Source organism: Cyprinus carpio, chromosome A2, assembly GCF_018340385.1.
Source record: "Cyprinus carpio isolate SPL01 chromosome A2, ASM1834038v1, whole genome shotgun sequence".
In the NCBI taxonomy this organism is placed as follows: Eukaryota; Metazoa; Chordata; class Actinopteri; order Cypriniformes; family Cyprinidae; genus Cyprinus; species Cyprinus carpio.
Window position 1 is genome coordinate 19626547 of NC_056573.1, and position 17997 is coordinate 19644543.

Sequence of the window (17997 nt, forward strand, 5' to 3'; positions counted from 1 at the left end):
CTGTATATGATAAGGTAACTTACAGTTAATCAATTAAAACGTTTAATATATAACTTTGCATTTGCATCACTAAGACTAAAATAAACGTCATAATGTCTGTTTTTTTTTTTAAATAAACTTTTTTACTGTATATGAAAGTGTTTTAAATTCTAGTATTAACAACTACTTTAGGTCATTGTATAATAATTTTATCATAGCCAGTGAAATGCAAACATGATTATGAACCACAAAAAAAAAAAAAAAAAAAAAATCCCAACACTGTTGTTATTGTTGTTGTTAATATTTATTAATATTTAATGTGCCTGGAAGGCACAGCTGCCCACCTTGGGAAAAGTCTTGTCATTGGATTAAGATAATGATAATATCAATAATAAATAATAAATGAGGGGGCTGTTTGGACAAAAACATACTGTGTTTATACTGCTTCCTCAGTCTGATAAAAATAAAAAGAAAGAAATAGTTTAAAAAACGACCTTTAAGCACAAACGTAAATCAATTTCTAATATCACTTTTAAAACATGAACAATATCGAATTAAGAATTCATCAGAATAGTATTTAGACAGGGAGTGAATAAATGCTTTATGATAGGTCAAGATTAATTGCTCGGGGTGTGACGTAGCAGCCTGATCCTGGGGGTTTAACTCGCGCAACGCGCAGACACACAGACCGCGTTACCTCGTGCGCTCAGACCGCGTCTCGCGCAGCTGGGAGTTCACTAGCGAGACTTCAGTTCACCGTCGTTCAAGGACAGATAAAACCAGAGAGTGTGTTTTTTTTTTTTTTTTTTTTTTTTAGATTGTGAGGAAGAATTAGGTCATCGCGTTCTGGTCGAAGTGTTGGGCTCATCATGAAGATGTGCGTGATAACAGCGATGCTTTTCCTGGTGCTCTCCGGGCAGTGCGGCATCCTGGCTGGGAAAGGTAAGGCAGATCGGACAACTTGGAATGTCACCGCATGAAAAGAAACGCCTGTCACTTAGATCAGTGTCTTAGATCATATGTGATCAATTACTCTCAGTTTGCAGAATTCACAGCGGCAGGCAGTGACAGGCTGAGATGAGTGTCTTAAATCAGGTTGGCAACGCATATGTCCGTAGTACAAGTTTGTCTTTCTTATCCCCGTTTTCTTAATGATGAACCTTTATTTGGGACACTTCAACGAGATCATCAGCATCTTTTGAAAAAATCTAAATGTTTTCATTACTATAGGAACAATACAGACTTTGAATCATATATTTACGGTTTCTCAGCACGAGCCATTATAGAGCTATTTTCCTTCATCAATATTTCATTGACCTTTAAGGCGCATTTCTACTGAGCTTATCTGCTGTTTTCATTGACTGCACAGTGTATAAGACCTTAAGAGCATAAAGCATTAATGTGTTTTGGGTGCACAAACATTGAGATGAGAGATCTAATTGTGTCTCTGGGGCAGTGATAAATATGGAGCAGCTCAGTTATTTGTTAGTGCACAAGTGCTAGATGATATGTGATAAATTACAGTCAGATTGGATCATGCAGACTGTCAATGAAAGGCTGAGAGTGGCATTTCAGGATGGCAGTGAATCTTCCCTTATCGATTACACATTCATCCATTAAGAGCTGATAACTTGTTTTTGTTTTGTTTTAATTTCCTTCTATATGGTGCCACTAGTCTGAAGAACCCATGCCCATGTTTTTATAATATTTGGATTTTGAGATGGCAGGTGCTTTAGAGGCCCATGAAGAGATTTTGTAAGGGCATGTTTCTCTTTGGTTGCTAAGGTGTTCTGACTGGTTGCTAGGGTGTGTCTATGAAGTTTTTAGGATATTTCTGAATGTTTTCTTTCTGGTCTCCCTCAAGTTTCTGTGACATTTTGATATGGACATATGAACCCTCTGACCCCCTTTCAATTTAAGTCTAAGGTTTTTTAGGGCATTTTGTCATTAAGCAGCATCCATCCATCCATCCATCCATCCATCCACATGCATCCAATCTTTAATAAAAGTCATAGATCACCTCTCCTCAGTAAGCTATTATTCACGGAGGTAGCACAAAAAGTAGCACAATGAGTTATGTGCTTTAGTTTTGGGTGACTAAATAATAATAATAATAATAATAGTGATGCTCTGCAGTCATTATATCCAATAATAGAGTCTGTGATTTCTTTTCCAAGCATGAGTCTGATTATAGCCATTTACCCTAATCAATATTTCATTGACCTTTATGGTACATTTCTAGTGATCTATCTGCTTGATCGGTTTAATTTATGATGCTCATAGTAACTGCATTTCTTTTTAATCTTTTCCATAAGGCTCAATGAGGTGTTCAGTGGCTGCATAGTTCTTAACACTTCATGAGTGTAAAGCCATGATTTTTCCGTCGCTGCCATGGAAAAAGCGGCTAATGTGTTTGTACGAACACAAACATTGAGATAAGAGATCTAATTGTGTCTCTAGGGCAGTGATGAATATGGAACAGTTCAATTATTCGTCAGCGCACAAGTGTAATATCTGTCAGTAGGCCTACCTGTGTGCCCTGATTTACTTTCCTTAGAAGTATAACTCCTTGCTTGAGATTGGGCTCTTCCAGTGTAACAGATTGGTGAATCAGGGAATCGGAACCTTGAATATTTGCATATCAATTTTCTGGGTTCTAGCACTCCATAAAATTTTGAACGCAATGGAAAAACGACTTGAAAATTAAACTCCTTTATGCATGAAGAGCTGCAAAAGGTGAACATGGCATTCAAATAGAAGGAATAAAATAGAAATATGAGGCAGAATCGCAAATATAAACCAATCATTAAATCTAAGCCATCCACATTATGACTCAACACTTTCATAGGAATGATATGACATTTGAAAACCTTCCAAACCTGATATGTCTGGCAGATTGCCTTCAAAACTCTGCCGCTCCAAAAAAGAGGGATTTCATCAAAATTACATCAGAATGCTATTGTAGCATTGAATTCACTAGTGGTCTGGCTTATCTCTGAGTGCAAAACAGTTTATTTTAGACGTAATCACATCAACATATTATAATTTCAGTGTCACTATTCATGTTTACATTATTCATGTTTTGTGAATCTCAATCTGCACGCAAGGTTGCTCATACTGTCTTTACTTGCATGGTTGCGTATTCACAGATATAAATTTTGTCAGTATGAACCAAAGCAATGACCTTGGCGTAGTTAGTGCACTGCGCTACCAGATGGATTTTGAAAACATGTAGAGCTTGACCGCTTTTATTAACAATCAGCATGTTTTGATGCTGGCAAGGCCGTGTGTTATTGTGTCTGAGAATCAGAGAGTATTTCTAAAACTCAGAGTCTTAGAGAGAAAAAGAGATTCAGAGTTTGGCTTCAGCATGCGGAGTACACAAGAAAAGGACAAAGCAGAAAGACAGCAGTGACAAATAAGGGTAGGTCTGTAAAAGCAGGCTGAGATTTATGCTAGCCTTTTCAGAGAAAGCACAGCGTTATCCCAGAGCTAAATAAATTGGGTTGCTGATCTGGAATAGATGCATAACTTAGGATTTCGTGCTGTGACCTAAGAACATCAAGCTTGGGGGAAAGCAAAGTCGTTCTTTTTTTTGCATCACTGCCGTTGTTTGGGGAGCAAAGCGGAACATTGAAAACACTTGGCTAAGTGGACCACAGCTGTTAGATCTGTCTTATAATCTGTTGTTTCCCGAGATCTAGCTTTCTTTTTGTCTTTTTTGTCTCAATGTGGCTTCTCAAGGAGCATGCCAATCTTCAAGCCAGAATGCCATGCAAATGCTTAACTTAATTTAAACGTTAATTACCCAGCATGCATCATTAGCGTTGGTGTGATGAGCGGCAGGGAGGGATGATGGAAAAAGAAAGGGAGGGGACGACAGGAAAGAGCTGCATTTGGAGGTAAGATGGGCCCTGTCACTGGCGCACTCTCACCAGCTGGTCAGATGGCACCAGTCTCTCCCAGGGGTCAGCTCTGGCCAATCTGCACAGGAATAACACTGGATGCTCTTCCACGCGCACACACTCGCACAGCTGTAGTTCTGCTCGGATGCATTTCTGAATCATGAAGTTCAGAACAAGTATTAACACATTAGTAACCCACCAAAATAAGATTTTGTAATCATTTATTCATCCTCATGTCATCACAAACGTATATAACTGTCTTTCTTCTGTGTAACACAAAAGTAGAATTTTTTAAATATCCAGTGTTTTTTATTTTTTTATTTTTCTTATTTTGTGTTCCACAACAGAGTAAACAATGACAGAACTGTGAACTTTCCCTTTAACTTATACATGCAAAGTCATAGTTACACATGCATGCTCCCACCCACAAATAGAGTGTATTTTCTCTTCTCAGTGTGGCTTTGGGTACCCTGCTTGCTTTTGCTGACCGTCTGCGAGAAGTGGGCTAGTCACTGAGATTCAGTCTCAATTAAGTTGCTCCAGAGAGAGAGGGATTCTGGGATGCTGTCATCCAGCTTTCCTTCTTATTGCCTGAGCTAGGTGCCAGTGAGCTGAAAACTGGCTATTGGGTGAACAGGGAGCTCATGGTGATTGGATACGAGTGTGTGTAGGTGTTTGCATGGCCGTATGTTACCAAGCGGCGGATCGTGACTGTTCCCTTGTATGATGCATGTCTTTCTTTAGAAGTGAATGCGAGTGAATGGATGTAATCACAGTGTTTACAATGGCACACTACAAGATGGATTACTTCCAGTAGACCGCGAGACAGAACCCGCCTCTTAGGGCGAGAGATTGAATGTAGCGTAGTCAGAAAGCATCGTGTTGGAATCCTGTCCTCTATCTTTCCAAACATTCTCAGCCTGTGTTTTGAAAACCCAGAAAAGTCTCTGAAACATCTATGCCACATTATTATTAAACAAGACTTATTGTGTAGGCCTTGCAGCACTGTCACTCACTGACCTCTGGTTTTGTGCTGTGCTGAAAAGAAGCTAACAGCATGGAAGCAGCAAACATAACTCATTCCTGTCCTCCTTTAGGTACGCCGTACCATAGCGCCTTTTTAAGGGCAACATCTCCGCAGTATATGCTGCTCTGACCTTTTGCCATTTTAGGGCAACACCATACTCCATGTTCCATTGAAGAGGGCTCTAAACCTTGTCTCAGTCAGCTTGCAATTTGTACAACTTGGAGTAAAGACATTGTCTGATGACCTGCGATGATTGGATCACGCTACAAGCTGCTGGCAGCTCTCTCAGCATCTTGGAAAGAAGCAGCGTACATCTTATCTTTCCGGCTTGATCTGTGGAAATTCTCTATCTGACCTTCTGTGGTGACAGGATGGCGAAAAGAGAGAGTCAATCAGTGGCTTTAATAGAACTCGGGGTCGGCTACAGTGTACTGCCAAGACTACACTGCGAAGGTCTAGATCAGCAAAACAACACTTAGATGAGTGTTAAAGAATTTGGACTGATACTTGCAGCAGACATGTTTTTGGAATGCAGCTTCATTTTTTTTTTTTTTTTTTTTTTTTTTTACTCCATTGTGTTTTTAGGGAACAGGCATCAATTGGAAACAGAGGTAGGCAGCTCTGTCCTGCAGAGTTTAACTCCAGTTCTAATCAAACACACCTGTCTGTAATTCTTAAAAGGTTTTGGTTAGATTTTTCAGGTGTGTTTGATTAGGACTGGAGCAAAACTCTGCAGGACAGTGGACCTTAAGGGACAAAGTTGTCCATCCCTGCCCTAACTAGAACAAATTATTGCATGGCTCTTCAACTATTTTTTTTTTTATCTCTAACCCTAAGCAAACTTATCTGAACTAGCAAATTATGTTTTCAGAATTACTTACAAATTACAGACAAGTGGGTTAAATTGAGATTAATGCTCAAGTCCACAGGACACTTGCCATCCAGGACTGGAGTTGAAGAAGCCTGATCTATTGTATCTGTTAGTTTTCTCATTCTTATTCTTCTAGGTGGGTGTCTGTGGCAGCTGTATTAATCATACATCAAGTACTAATGATCAGTGGCGGTCCTGAACAAGCCTTTAACAAACTTTGGGGTTTTCAGAACAAACCCTCTAGCACCACTGCCAATTTAATAGTTTATTGTTTTATTATCTTTTCTTCTGTTAATTACTTTGTCTAGAAACAAAATCCTTTTTTTTTCCTTCTGATTATTGGCTGCCTTGAATGTAATTGTTTTTTTTTTTTTTTTTCACTGCTACTCCTACTTTTGCCCAATTCTTAAAAAAATTGGTTCAGATGATTGTTGGACCGGTCTGCTAAAAAATGACTGAACAAATTTTATATTTTTGCTACTATTACAAAGAGGAACCCTACCAAACTGAATGTAAATTTTAGCATGCTTACCAGTTTTCTCTTTGACATTCTCAGTAGTATCATGTCATTGGTGTAGAGTGTAGATTTGGTCTTTCAAAGGTATGGTCAAGCCACATAAAACACAATTATAAACCAATTTTTCTTTTTTTTTTTAATTTGAAGTACATATATATTATATTATCTGAACCTTTACACAATGTCTACATAACTATTTAAACGTGTGGCACCCTATGCATGGTTTGCAGTTGTATTATTTAGTAGCTATTGCTAAATCTGGAACAATTTTGAGAGGTTTCTGTGAAATTGCAGCACTCCACTTTCCCCTCAAAGCATTTCCTTAGAAGTTAAGTCACTGTTTGCATGGTTAGGCTGCAGTGGAGGATAGGCTAAATTTGATGCTTTTACAGATATTTCCATTTCTGTTTTTTCCAGCTGTCAGTGGAAGAAAAACAGACAATTCTACCCTGCAGACTAATTCTTGTGTAACTCACGGGCATTTGATCTACTCTGCCCACAGTGCCGATCTGATACCAGCGGAGATTATTTTAATTGAGCGGTTGGTGGATATTCTTGTAACACGCTGAGGGAATGCAAGATGCAGGTGCTGCCCTTTGTGTTGTTTGGATGCTCCAAGAAGGCTTGGAGTTTTATCTTTGGCTCATAAATAAGTTAGGTGGATGTTAATGTTCCTCGGGTGAAGGAGACACCCAGGCTGTCAAACTGCAGGTGTTTGCTTTAGATAGGAGCAGCTGTGGTACCGCCCCCTCCTTCCTCCCAGGTGGAAAAGTGCAGCTTCGGGGCGTGTGGCTCCTGATCTTTTCTCTCACTTGCGCAAACACACGCAGTGACTGTTGGGGCTCAAACAGAGATAATGTGAATTTAACTTTGCTGGGTAGTATTAATTAATGCCAGGATCTGCACACATCAGCGTAAAATATTAATGCAGGTGCGACATCTCTCTGTGTTTCAGTAGATGAGTGTGAGTGTGTTTGAGTTTTTGGCTCTAGGATAGAGTGAGAGAGAGAGGGAGTGCACAGTGGCGCAAAGAGAGATGAAAAAGAGACAACCACTATCCGTTTGAGTGTTTTCATACGTGTGGCGCATATGTCATATGACTGTGCTGACTGAAGCTGAAATCAATAGTGCATGTCATGGGCCTCTCGCTACCGCTGCAGGAATGAAAATGCTATAAAGGCACAAGCAGAGAGCAAATGGGTGTTTTGGGGGTGTATTTGTAGGTTGTATATGATGCGTCTCTTTCCTCAGTGCTTGATTTCCTGTGGAGTCGGAGGCTGGCCGCGAGCTGTCCCACTTCAGTGGCAGACTGTGTCGCCCTGTGAGAATAAAGGAAGTGGAAGCTTGTCCTGAAATCAGTTATTCATTTTCATGGTGCGTGCTGCAGTCAAAGGCATTATCTTTCCTTCTCGCCTGCAGTGATGTACTTAATTCACTTTAAGTATGTCCGTTAAAATAAGGCCTCTTTTGTAAGATAGGGGAAAAAAAGAGGAAGATGGGGATGGAGAAAATAAAAGGAAAAAATTGGGAAGATTCTCAGCATCTGAGACGAAAATGGAGCTATCAGTCACCTGGCCTCAGAATTTCCACTAACAACCTCAGCCTTATTCTCTCTAACCAACATGCTCCTTTGTGTGTGTGTGTGTGTGTGTGTGTGTTTTGATGTTATGTATTTACTTTGTGGCAGTTTTTGTAGGAGTAATAAGGGGATTTGTAGAAAGATCTCAGGCAGGGTTCAAAATGAACATGCACCAAGTGTCAAAAGCAAGTAAAATTTACCTGTAAATGTCTTATTTGAGAAGTAAATTAGACAGTTACTGTTCTGTTGGATGGTTATGTGTTCGCAAAGGGAGAATGTTTGTCTTACCTATCATCAGTGTGAGTGAATCAGACTGTCTCTACAGTCTGCTAAAGAAATGCTCTGTCATTGGTTGGCTGTTTTCTAACCAGTTTTACCTTTTTGTATCCCAGTGCAATTATGATGATCAAAATCAAAATTGTTTTTGATGTTTTTGTGGGATATGGCTTTACTGATGATGAGACACAGACAGACTGGCAAGTATATGATGCTGTGAGTGATAAATGACTGGTGCTGTTTGATGCAAATATGCAAGGGAGAAGTGGCAACGATGAATGCGTCCTTTGTAATAGGGATGGAAATATATATAGGCCTACACAGTGTTTGCTGTACTGCTTTTTATATGCTGCTGAATCACCGGTGCCATGGCAGAAGAAATAAAGTTTTGAATGTGATGACAGTACAAAGGCATTGTTTTGCAAATAATGATAGGAAAATGCATCTTTGTTTTGATGGTGAGTCCTCACTGATTTTGTGCTAAAATGGTCATTGCGGTCATATATGTATATGTATATGTATATGTATATGTATATGTACAGTATATGAATATTATGTATATGTATATGTGTGTGTTTGTGTGTGTGTATGTAGAAGGGTTGCTGCAAAAAACTTGAGTTGGGTTCGAAATAGACTATATATATTAAATGGAATGCTGAGCAAAATGCAACATTTTGCTTCTCTTCTGACCACTCCAAAAAATTGTGGAAAACAAGGGCTAAAACAGAGAGAGGCGAGAGATCTAAAGCATTTGAATGAAACCAAGGGCTTGGCCGAAGGACTGTAAGTCACTCAGAATGACATCCTAACAGAAGCCGATGATCTGTTAGTGAAATATGGATATAGTGGCTCTATGAATCCTCTGAACCCCTCACAGATGCCAGGCTTGACTTATTGCTGTTTTTCACAGTGAGACGCTGACCATTTACTAGGACTTATTTGAACTTATTACCAATCTGGACTGAAAGGACAGATAGACATTAATATTCATGTTGGGACATTAAATAAGTTTTATGAGCCTCTATTTGTTATTTTTAATTAGTGGGATTGGCTAATACATGTTGAAAGCTGGACTTTTTTTGACAGCACAGCAAACACAAGTGCCTGAATGCAGATACATTTTAATTGAGAAAATATCAGCAGTGCACACAGTTAGGTCAGTGCACTGGCGGTTACAGTTTTTACTTCCTTTTGGTCATGTTTTTAACAATTCCTTTATACAGTATGTAAGAAATACTATAATTGAATTACAGAATTTAAAGTACATCTAAAGTACAAAATGGTTTATTTTACAGATGTATTTTTTTTTTCAAATTATTTTTCATATTGATTTTTTTTGTAAATATTTTGTAAAATATTAATTGCAGCATGTTGCTGTCTTTAAATTAAATATTAAGCAATTTCATATTAATCTGCTTCATATTGGCCATTGGTCACCCTGCTTTTAAGCTATAGTCATTGCTATTAGCCATCAAAAAGTGCTAACTGATCAACCACTAATTTGTACTCTTTATCTAAAGGAGCACCAGCGCTCAACATAATCTATATTATCTGCAGAAAGCTACTGTATGCATTAGCATTAGCATTTGCATTGACATCAGTGGCACTCACTTAGCTGTTGTGTGACTCTCTGGATCCAAACATGGTCTACCTTAGCTAGCACAGTGATGTTGTAAAGGGTTTGGTAGGCGCTCTTTGCTCCTTCTAGCTCTCACTTTGTCTGTTTAAAAGCCAGAGTGATCCCGGCTTTTGTGCTGACCGAACTTGAAGCCAGCTGCTCCTCTTGCAGGCGTTGAAGAGGGTTTTCAGGGATGCTTGGTGTAAAGGTTTTCAGTGCTGACACAGAACCATTCTCTAACTCTCCTGTCTTTCTCCAGTCTGAGTCATTATCTCTCCAAAACCCCCTTTCCTCCGCCTTCTCTCTACCCTCTCAGCGAGAGCGCTGTGCGCTAGGCTTGCAGGGAAAAGGAGCACAGGCCTAATTGGATTTGGGAGCAATCTGTTGCCTAGTCTTTCGCTTGCGGATCACACAGACAATCACAGGTTCCCTTTATTTCCTCACTGCTGTCCACAGGACCGCAACGTTTTCGTGTTGGCTGGCTCATCTTGCTCATCTGTTTTTGCCATTTACACTAAAAAATAGCTGTGTAGGACAACCTTGCAACAAGGCCATGGTTACTAGCGGTTTCATGAAAGTTTTAGAAATGTTTTTCACTTTCTAATCTGACTGATTCTGGCTCAGTCTTGCTGTTTTGGTAAATATACAAGGGCTGCCTTAGCTCAGGGTGAATCTTCAGGGATCTGCAGTGACTTTTGCCAGCATCGCACCAAGAAAACAGAAGTATCAAAACAACACAAATGAGTGTTGCCGTCTCAGCCCTTGTGTGTGTTGTGTACCTGCACACACTCCCCCTGAGTGCTCATTACTCATGTTTGGATCTGAATTGTCCCTGTCTGAACACCTGTGCCAGTGTGCTCGAGGCTCCCAGATGAATGCAAGTGAGGCAGTCCAGTCTCCTCCTCCTCTCCTCTCTTCCATTTTCAAATAAGTGTTGTGGTGGTACTATGGTGAAGTTATGGTATCAGAAGGTAATTTCAGGGTAGTTTGGTACTGTTTGATTATCATTTTAATGTATCAAGGAATTTACAGTAAGGTACTTTAAAAAACCTGTGGTATTACCATTGTGATAGTGTCCAAAAACAAGTCTCATCTAGTCCCTCTTCTCATTTTCATGCTATTCTCTCCTCTCCTCTCCTCTCCTCTCCTCTCCTCTCCTCGCGAGATGTAGGAGAGTGGTGGAGGGTGCGGTGGGGAAATCTCTCCTCTCCCCTCCTCTCCTCTCCTCTCCTCTCCTCTCCTCTCCTCTCCTCGCGAGATGTAGGAGAGTGGTGGAGGGTGCGGTGGGGAAAAACGTTTCAGTTTCAACTAGACATGTGCCGGTATTCAGTAATGCGATATGTCACAGTAATGCATATGCACAATATTGTTATCGTGGACACTTCTAAATACCGTGAATAATTATATATTACAAATTATTGAGAATTTGGAATGGATTTTAAGAATACTTTTCCCATCAACTGGTCAAAATGCACAACAATCAAGCTGTATGAACACGTGAGAGACCTGCTGAATGAAAGCATATTCACTCTCTGACAGCAGATGGCGCTAAACTGCAGAAAATGCAGTGAAACCCCGTAAATAAAGCAGCTGCTACTTTCTAAAACATATTTAAAAAGATTTAAATAGCCATTCAGATTTATGGATTTGGTTCATCACAGCGCCAAATACTTAAATATTTAGACATAATAGGCTGTTTATTTTCAAACATTTTTACATTTTAATCTGGGCTACAACATGCCCTAGATATTGTTTGAAAGTGTTTTGATTCTTTATTGTTCGTTCACACTTTACATTAGTTCTTCATTAGTTAACATTAGTTAATTCATTAGTTAACATAAACTGCCAATGAAATTTTTTTATGAACATTTATTTAGGTATTCCAATATTTAATAACACATTGTTAAAATTGAAAGTTGCAACTGTTTATTTAATGAACAAACATGAACTAAGACTTGTATTTTTTAACAAAGATTAATAACTTCTGTAGGAAATGTAGCTTTTGCTCATTGTGAATGTTAATGCATGAACTAAGGTTAACTAATGAGGTCTTATTGTAAAGTGATACCTATTGATCTTTATAGTTCTTTTGCACTTTAATCTGTGTAAAACTTTTAACTTTATATATTTTTCTGTATTGCTTTATTGTATTTACATGTTTAGTTCTTTTTGTTATAAGAAAAAAGTTATTAAACCTGTTATACTGTATTATGAACACTTTTTTTAAAAACTAAATTTCAATACCATGATAATACCGTATACCGTGATACAAGCATTAGCAATTAATCGAAACATGAACATTTGATACCGGCATATCCCTAGTTTCAAATGTCCGCTTACATATTTTCTTTATTTTCTTCTTTATTTTCTATTTTCTATTTTTTGTTTGTCTAAAATATTCTAATTTTGTTAAGTTAGATTTTGGTTTGTGTTGTTTTCAAATTAATTGGCGAGTGTGAGAATGGCATCACTCCCAGGTGAGAGTGCATCATCTCCTTCACTCCGCCACCGAGAACAAATCGGTTGTGAAAATATATCTTCGGCGTCTAGGATGAACAAATTGGTTGTTGGTTTTCTTAAAGAGGAGCAACTTGTTGCGCAACTTATTGAAAGTGGCATTGTGATTAATGAATCTTTATGCCCAAAAAAACCATATCACATGTTAAAAAAAAATCTAATTATTTTGAATGTGCTGCCGTTCATCCCCAATGAAGTTATTGAGAGTGAACTCATTAGGTTTGGAAGAAACGCGAGCCTGTTAAAAATCATATCACTGGGTTGTAAAACTTCGGAATTGAAACGTGATGTCGTTTCGATGACAAGTCTTCATGTTTTTAAAAGAGCCAATGCTGGATATATAGTTTCGGGTCATGGATGAAGGTAAGTCGTTTATGATTTATGCTTCTACCAGCTGGATTTAAATGTTTTGAATGCGGTGACATTGGCCACAAGCGAACTGCTTTTCCTCATAAAGTTCAAGCGAACATGAATGAGGAGGATAACGTTGATAATGTAGTATCTGATGTAAATGAGCCGGCTGGAATAATCAAATAGAACGAACAGAAACGGTAACTGAGCAGGCTATAGCTGAAGTACATGAGAGTGTTAATGAAGGAATTGAGGGTCAGAAAAATGCAATACAAGATGAAATGGATGAGAATGTTTTGAGTTCTGAGACTGCAAGTACTAAATAAAATTGAAAGTGACGTGACATACAGCCAAGTATGGTGACCCATACTCAGAATTTGCTCTCCACATAAAACCCACAAAAATTCTCTCACACACACACACACACACACACACAAAAAAAAAACACACACACACACACACACACACACACACACACACACACACACACACACACACACACACAGCAGTGGGCATCCATTTATGCTGCAGCGCCCGGGGAGCAGTTTGGGGTTCTGTGCCTTGCTCAAGGGCACCTCAGTCGTGGCATTGCCGGCCCGAGACTCGAACCCACACCCTTAGGGTTAGGAGTCAAACTCTCTAGCCATTACGCCACGACTTCCCCACAGGAAGTGGAGTTGGAATGCTTAATCAGAAAATGGAAAGTACTGTAGAAGGCCTACTAGAGGATGAAAATAAAGTTGGAATGAGGATACATTCTCTCAAATGTCAGGTTTTTCTGAAACATGCTCTCAAATGGAAGATAGTAATCTTTATTCTCTACAGGAGATAAATTATTTTTTGGAAGAGACATTTGGAAGAGCAGTAGAAATTATAGATTTTTTTCAGATACTGAGAAATTTGTGAAATCCGTGGTTAAATTACAGCATACTGTTGGGATGGATGAATTGAATGAAAAAAAGGGATTTAGATTGGGGAAACTGCTTACAAAACTAAGAAAGCGTAAAGGATTGTCTTCAAAAAATAGGAAAATGATTTTGATGCACTGGGTGTTTTTCCTGTCCTATATTTTTCTGCTTTTTGCTGTCTCTTACTCTTTTATGAATATGGGGCACATGAGAACAGGCTCTCTTAATATAAATGGAGTGAGAGATCAAAATAAAAGAGCTATACTATCAGACATAAATAAAATTATAAAAAAAAATAATACTTAAAAATATAATCATACTGATGTTTATGGTGGGAGGGAAAATATGCACTCAGTCATGGGGGTGTTATTTGTCCATGCAGAGGTTGAAAGAATAATTTTTTTAATTATTAAGGTCTATGCACCAAATGTTGGGTCAGAGTGGATTGAGTTATTTAAAAAAAATAAAAAAGTCATATCTCACAATATGATAAAAATGTTTGCATAGTTATGGCTGGGGACTGGAATTGCACTGAAAATTTTAATGTTGACAGGAACAGCGAAGAACATCATTTTCAATCAGGTGTAGTACTATCTAAAGTGATTCAAGAACATGATTTAAGTGATGTCTTGAGAAATAAGAATGGAGGAATAGAACAGTATACATGGATTAAAGCAAGTAATAATGAAGTTAAGGGGGCTAGATTAGATGGGTTTTATAAGAGTAAGTCTTTTAATAATAGAGTGATGGATACTGCCATTATTCATAGTGGTTTTAGACCATCATATGATAACTATAGATATAAATAAAAAAAACAAATTTTAGATTGCAGCATTAATGGCATTTTAATAAAAAAAAATATTATATAATGGGTTATTTTGTGAGAGTTTTACTCATCTTTGGGAAAATTGGAGGTTACAGAAAAATAACTATGAAAAATAACTATGAAACTAAAAGTCAATGGTGGGAGGTTGGGAAGGTACATATTAAAATTTTCTGTCAAAGTTATGAGTCTCAAGTATCACTTAAATTTAAAGATACTGTGCAAAAATTGCAATGTGAAATAGAAGAAATGGAAAAGATGATGTTGGACAATGAAGAAGGAGTTAACAAAAGTGATGAATTAAGTAAGAAGTAGTTAGAATTTAAACATCTTTTACAAGAGCAAGTTAAAAATGCTTTAATAAGGTCACGTTTTTGTTCTGTTAAGGATATGGATGCTCCCAGTGCTTATTTTTTTAAACTGGAGAGAAATGTGGGGCAGCATAATCCTATGCTTAATTTAAGATATCCAGATGGGACAATTACGGACAATCCAAATGAAATGAGATGTAAAGATGTACAATGTACAAATGTACAAAGAACAATGTAAAGATGAGAGCTCTGTGGACATTTGTCAAGATCTCCCTAAGTTGCAACCTAAACAGAGTGAAAATTTGGACAGTGACATTACTTTACAAGATTTCACAGATGCACTTAAACAACTTTAATTCTGACGTACGCATGGTATTGATGGAATAACTATAGACTTTTATCAATATTTCTGGAATGTTTTGGGACAAGATTTTTATGAAGTAACAAAAGAGTGTTTTGAAAATGGCTTTCTTCCAAGTAGCTGCCGAAGAGCAGTATTGTCCTTGTTACCTAAAATGGGATTTAGGATTTTTGAAGAACTGGAGACCGGTTTCACTTTTATGTACGGAATCGGATTATAAAGTTTTGGCAAAATGTTTAGCGAATAGGTTGAAACGATATTTGGACACAGTTATTCATAGTGATCAGACATATTGTGTACCTGAACAGTCTATTATGGATAATCTTTTTCTTTTAAGAGATGCTCTTGATTTGAGTTTCAAAGAGAATATTAATATGGGTTTTTTGTCAATAGACCAAGAAAAAGCTTTTGATACACTGTAGAGTTGACCATGGATATCTTTTCAGTGCTTTGAGTTCTTTTGGTTTTGGTGAAAAGTTTATATCTTGGGTAAAACTGTTATATCAAAAAGCTTCTTTACTAGTGAAGGTTGGAGGTGGGTTGAGTGCATCAGTCCCTGTAAAAAGGGGAATTAGGCAAGGATGCCCACTCTCTGGACAGTTATATAGCATTACCATTGAACAACTATTAATAAGAATTAGGAGAGTACCAAATGATTTTAATTGTAATAAAATTGTATTATCTTCTTATGCTGAATTTATAACTTTTTATAAGTTGACAAGAATATGTCATCAATCTTACAAAGAGTATAGCGGTACTGTGAAAGGCATATGAAAAGGCATCTACTGCAAAAGTTAATTGGAGTAAGTGTGAAAGATATGCAATAGGTCAATGGATAAATCAAAGGCTTCCAGATTTACCAAGCTTTGAGTGTTTTTTGGGGTTCTTCTAGGTTTTAGCTTTGGGCTTTGGGAGGGACTGCTGGAGAAGGTGGTGGCTCGATTATCTAGGTGGTGATGGCTATTACCACAAATGTCTTACAAGGGGAGAGTTTTGGTCATTAATAATTTGGCTGCGTTCACATTATGGCATAAGTTAATGGTGGTTGAACCACCAGAAGAATTGGTGACTTCTATACAAAAGAGATTAGTTGATTTCATCTGGGATGGCAAACACTGGATTCATGCTGCACAACTTTATTTGCCTCCTTGTGAAGGAGGACAAGGATTGCTAGAAATTAAGAGCAGAATTCAAGCCTTCAGCTTTCAGCCCAAAAACTTTTGTGTAGAAAAGACTTGGTATGGACTCGTACCGCTGGTGCAAACTTGCGAAGAGCAGAAGGGTTGAATTATGATCTGCATCTTTTCTGGATACAAATTCAAGAGATGGACTTATCAGAGATCACATCTTTTTATAAATCAGTGTTACAAGCATGGGCTAAAACTTTCAAGATTTAAAGAGTCTTTGAAATCCCGAAATTCTGGGTGTTGGAGGAGCCACTGTTTCATAATCCAGTAGTTCATGGTTTACTGATGTCTTCAAAGAGTGTACAGGAGAACATGCTGAGAAGAAACTGTACAAAATTAAAAGATTTGGTCAGTTCGGAGGGATGAAAGTCTGCAGAGAAGATAATGTTTTTCACGGGACTGCGAACTCGACGCCTGGCTATCCGTTTTTTGGAGGAAATATGTTCTTTTTTGCCAGGACATTATAGAGAACTTGTACAAAGAGAGGATCTGAATGAACAGACTGACGTTCCACCTGAGAACCTGCTTATTTTGTCAACTTGTGACACCAGTGTGTTGGAAGACCAACCTATAAAGTGTTCGGAAATTGGACAGTTGGACAGTTGATGAAATGTCTAAAAAGGTTTTATATAACCTATGTGTTAAGACTGTTTATAAAGAGGCACTGAAAGAGCGGCAGTTGTTGAAATTGATAAGGAGTTTTGGGCCAGATTTTCTCTTGAGAGATCAGTGGAGGTCCCAGTATAAGTTTCCAATAGAGAAGCGGTCTGGGGATTTGGAGTGGAGGCTTATTAACGGAGCAATAGCTACAAAAATGTGTGTGTCTCACCTTAATCCAGCAGTTAGAGGGGAGTGTGAGTTTTGTGGTGAAGAAGAAACTTTTGTTTTTGAATTGTAAACGATTGGAAGAGCTTTTTAAAGTTTTGACCGAATGGTTTAGAGGTTTTGGTGAAACTTTTTCAGAATGTGTTTTTGTAGGGGGTGTAAAGTATAGAATGTCAAAAAATATAATTTTTGGTCTCTTAAACTATGTTTTAGGCACAGCAAAACTGTCAATTTGGAAGACTAGAAAAAATAAACTACTTGGTATTGGTGGTTTGGACCCAGTGAAAATGTTGAAGGGCTTAATTGCAAATAGATTGAAAATTAAATTTTCTTACTATGTTTTGGTGGGAGATTTAATAACTTTCATAGAAAATTGGTATGTAAAGGAAATTTTATGTTGTATTTATGAAGAACAGTTTGTTCTTAATTTTTAAAAGACTGTTGTTGTACTGTAAGTATGGTTTGGTTTTACATTTGACTAAAAATTAAGGTAAGATGTAATGAATAAGGATTTATTGTATTAGTAATGATATATTGAAGGAAAATTGTATTCAATAAAGTTGTGTTAAACCCCTCTCCTCTCCTCTCCTCTCCACTCCTCTCCTCTCCTCCTATCCTCTCCTCTCCTCTCCTCTCCTCTCCTCTCCTCTCCTCTCCTCTCCTCTCCTCTCCTCTCCTCTCATACATTCTCTTCTCTTTTTGCAACTTCTCTTTTCTTGTTTCCTCTTGTTTTTTCACTCCTTTTCTTTCCTCTTCTGTCTGACTTTCTTCCCTTTTCTGTGCAAAACTCTCTCTCTCCCTCTCTTTTGTTTTATCCTGTTTCTTTCTATCTCTGTCCATCTTGCTCTCCTCACTTCCTCCTTTTCCCAATTTAACCTGGTTCCGGAGAGTAGGAAGTATCTGACCTATTTTCAGCACAGTCCATCTCTGGTGTATTTGTGG

General features: G+C 38.0%; 1 protein-coding gene across 1 annotated transcript in view; it reads left to right on the plus strand.

Moving 5' to 3' along the window:
- Positions 1–646: 646 nt before the first annotated feature.
- The window catches only part of LOC109100537 (calsyntenin-2-like), a 228624-nt gene continuing 211273 nt past the window's right edge, over positions 647–17997 (plus strand). The window contains exon 1 of the mRNA XM_042777659.1: positions 647–921. Within this exon, the coding sequence (XP_042633593.1) occupies positions 849–921 (73 nt within the window). The 5' untranslated portion in view covers positions 647–848. The remainder of the gene's footprint in view (positions 922–17997) is intronic.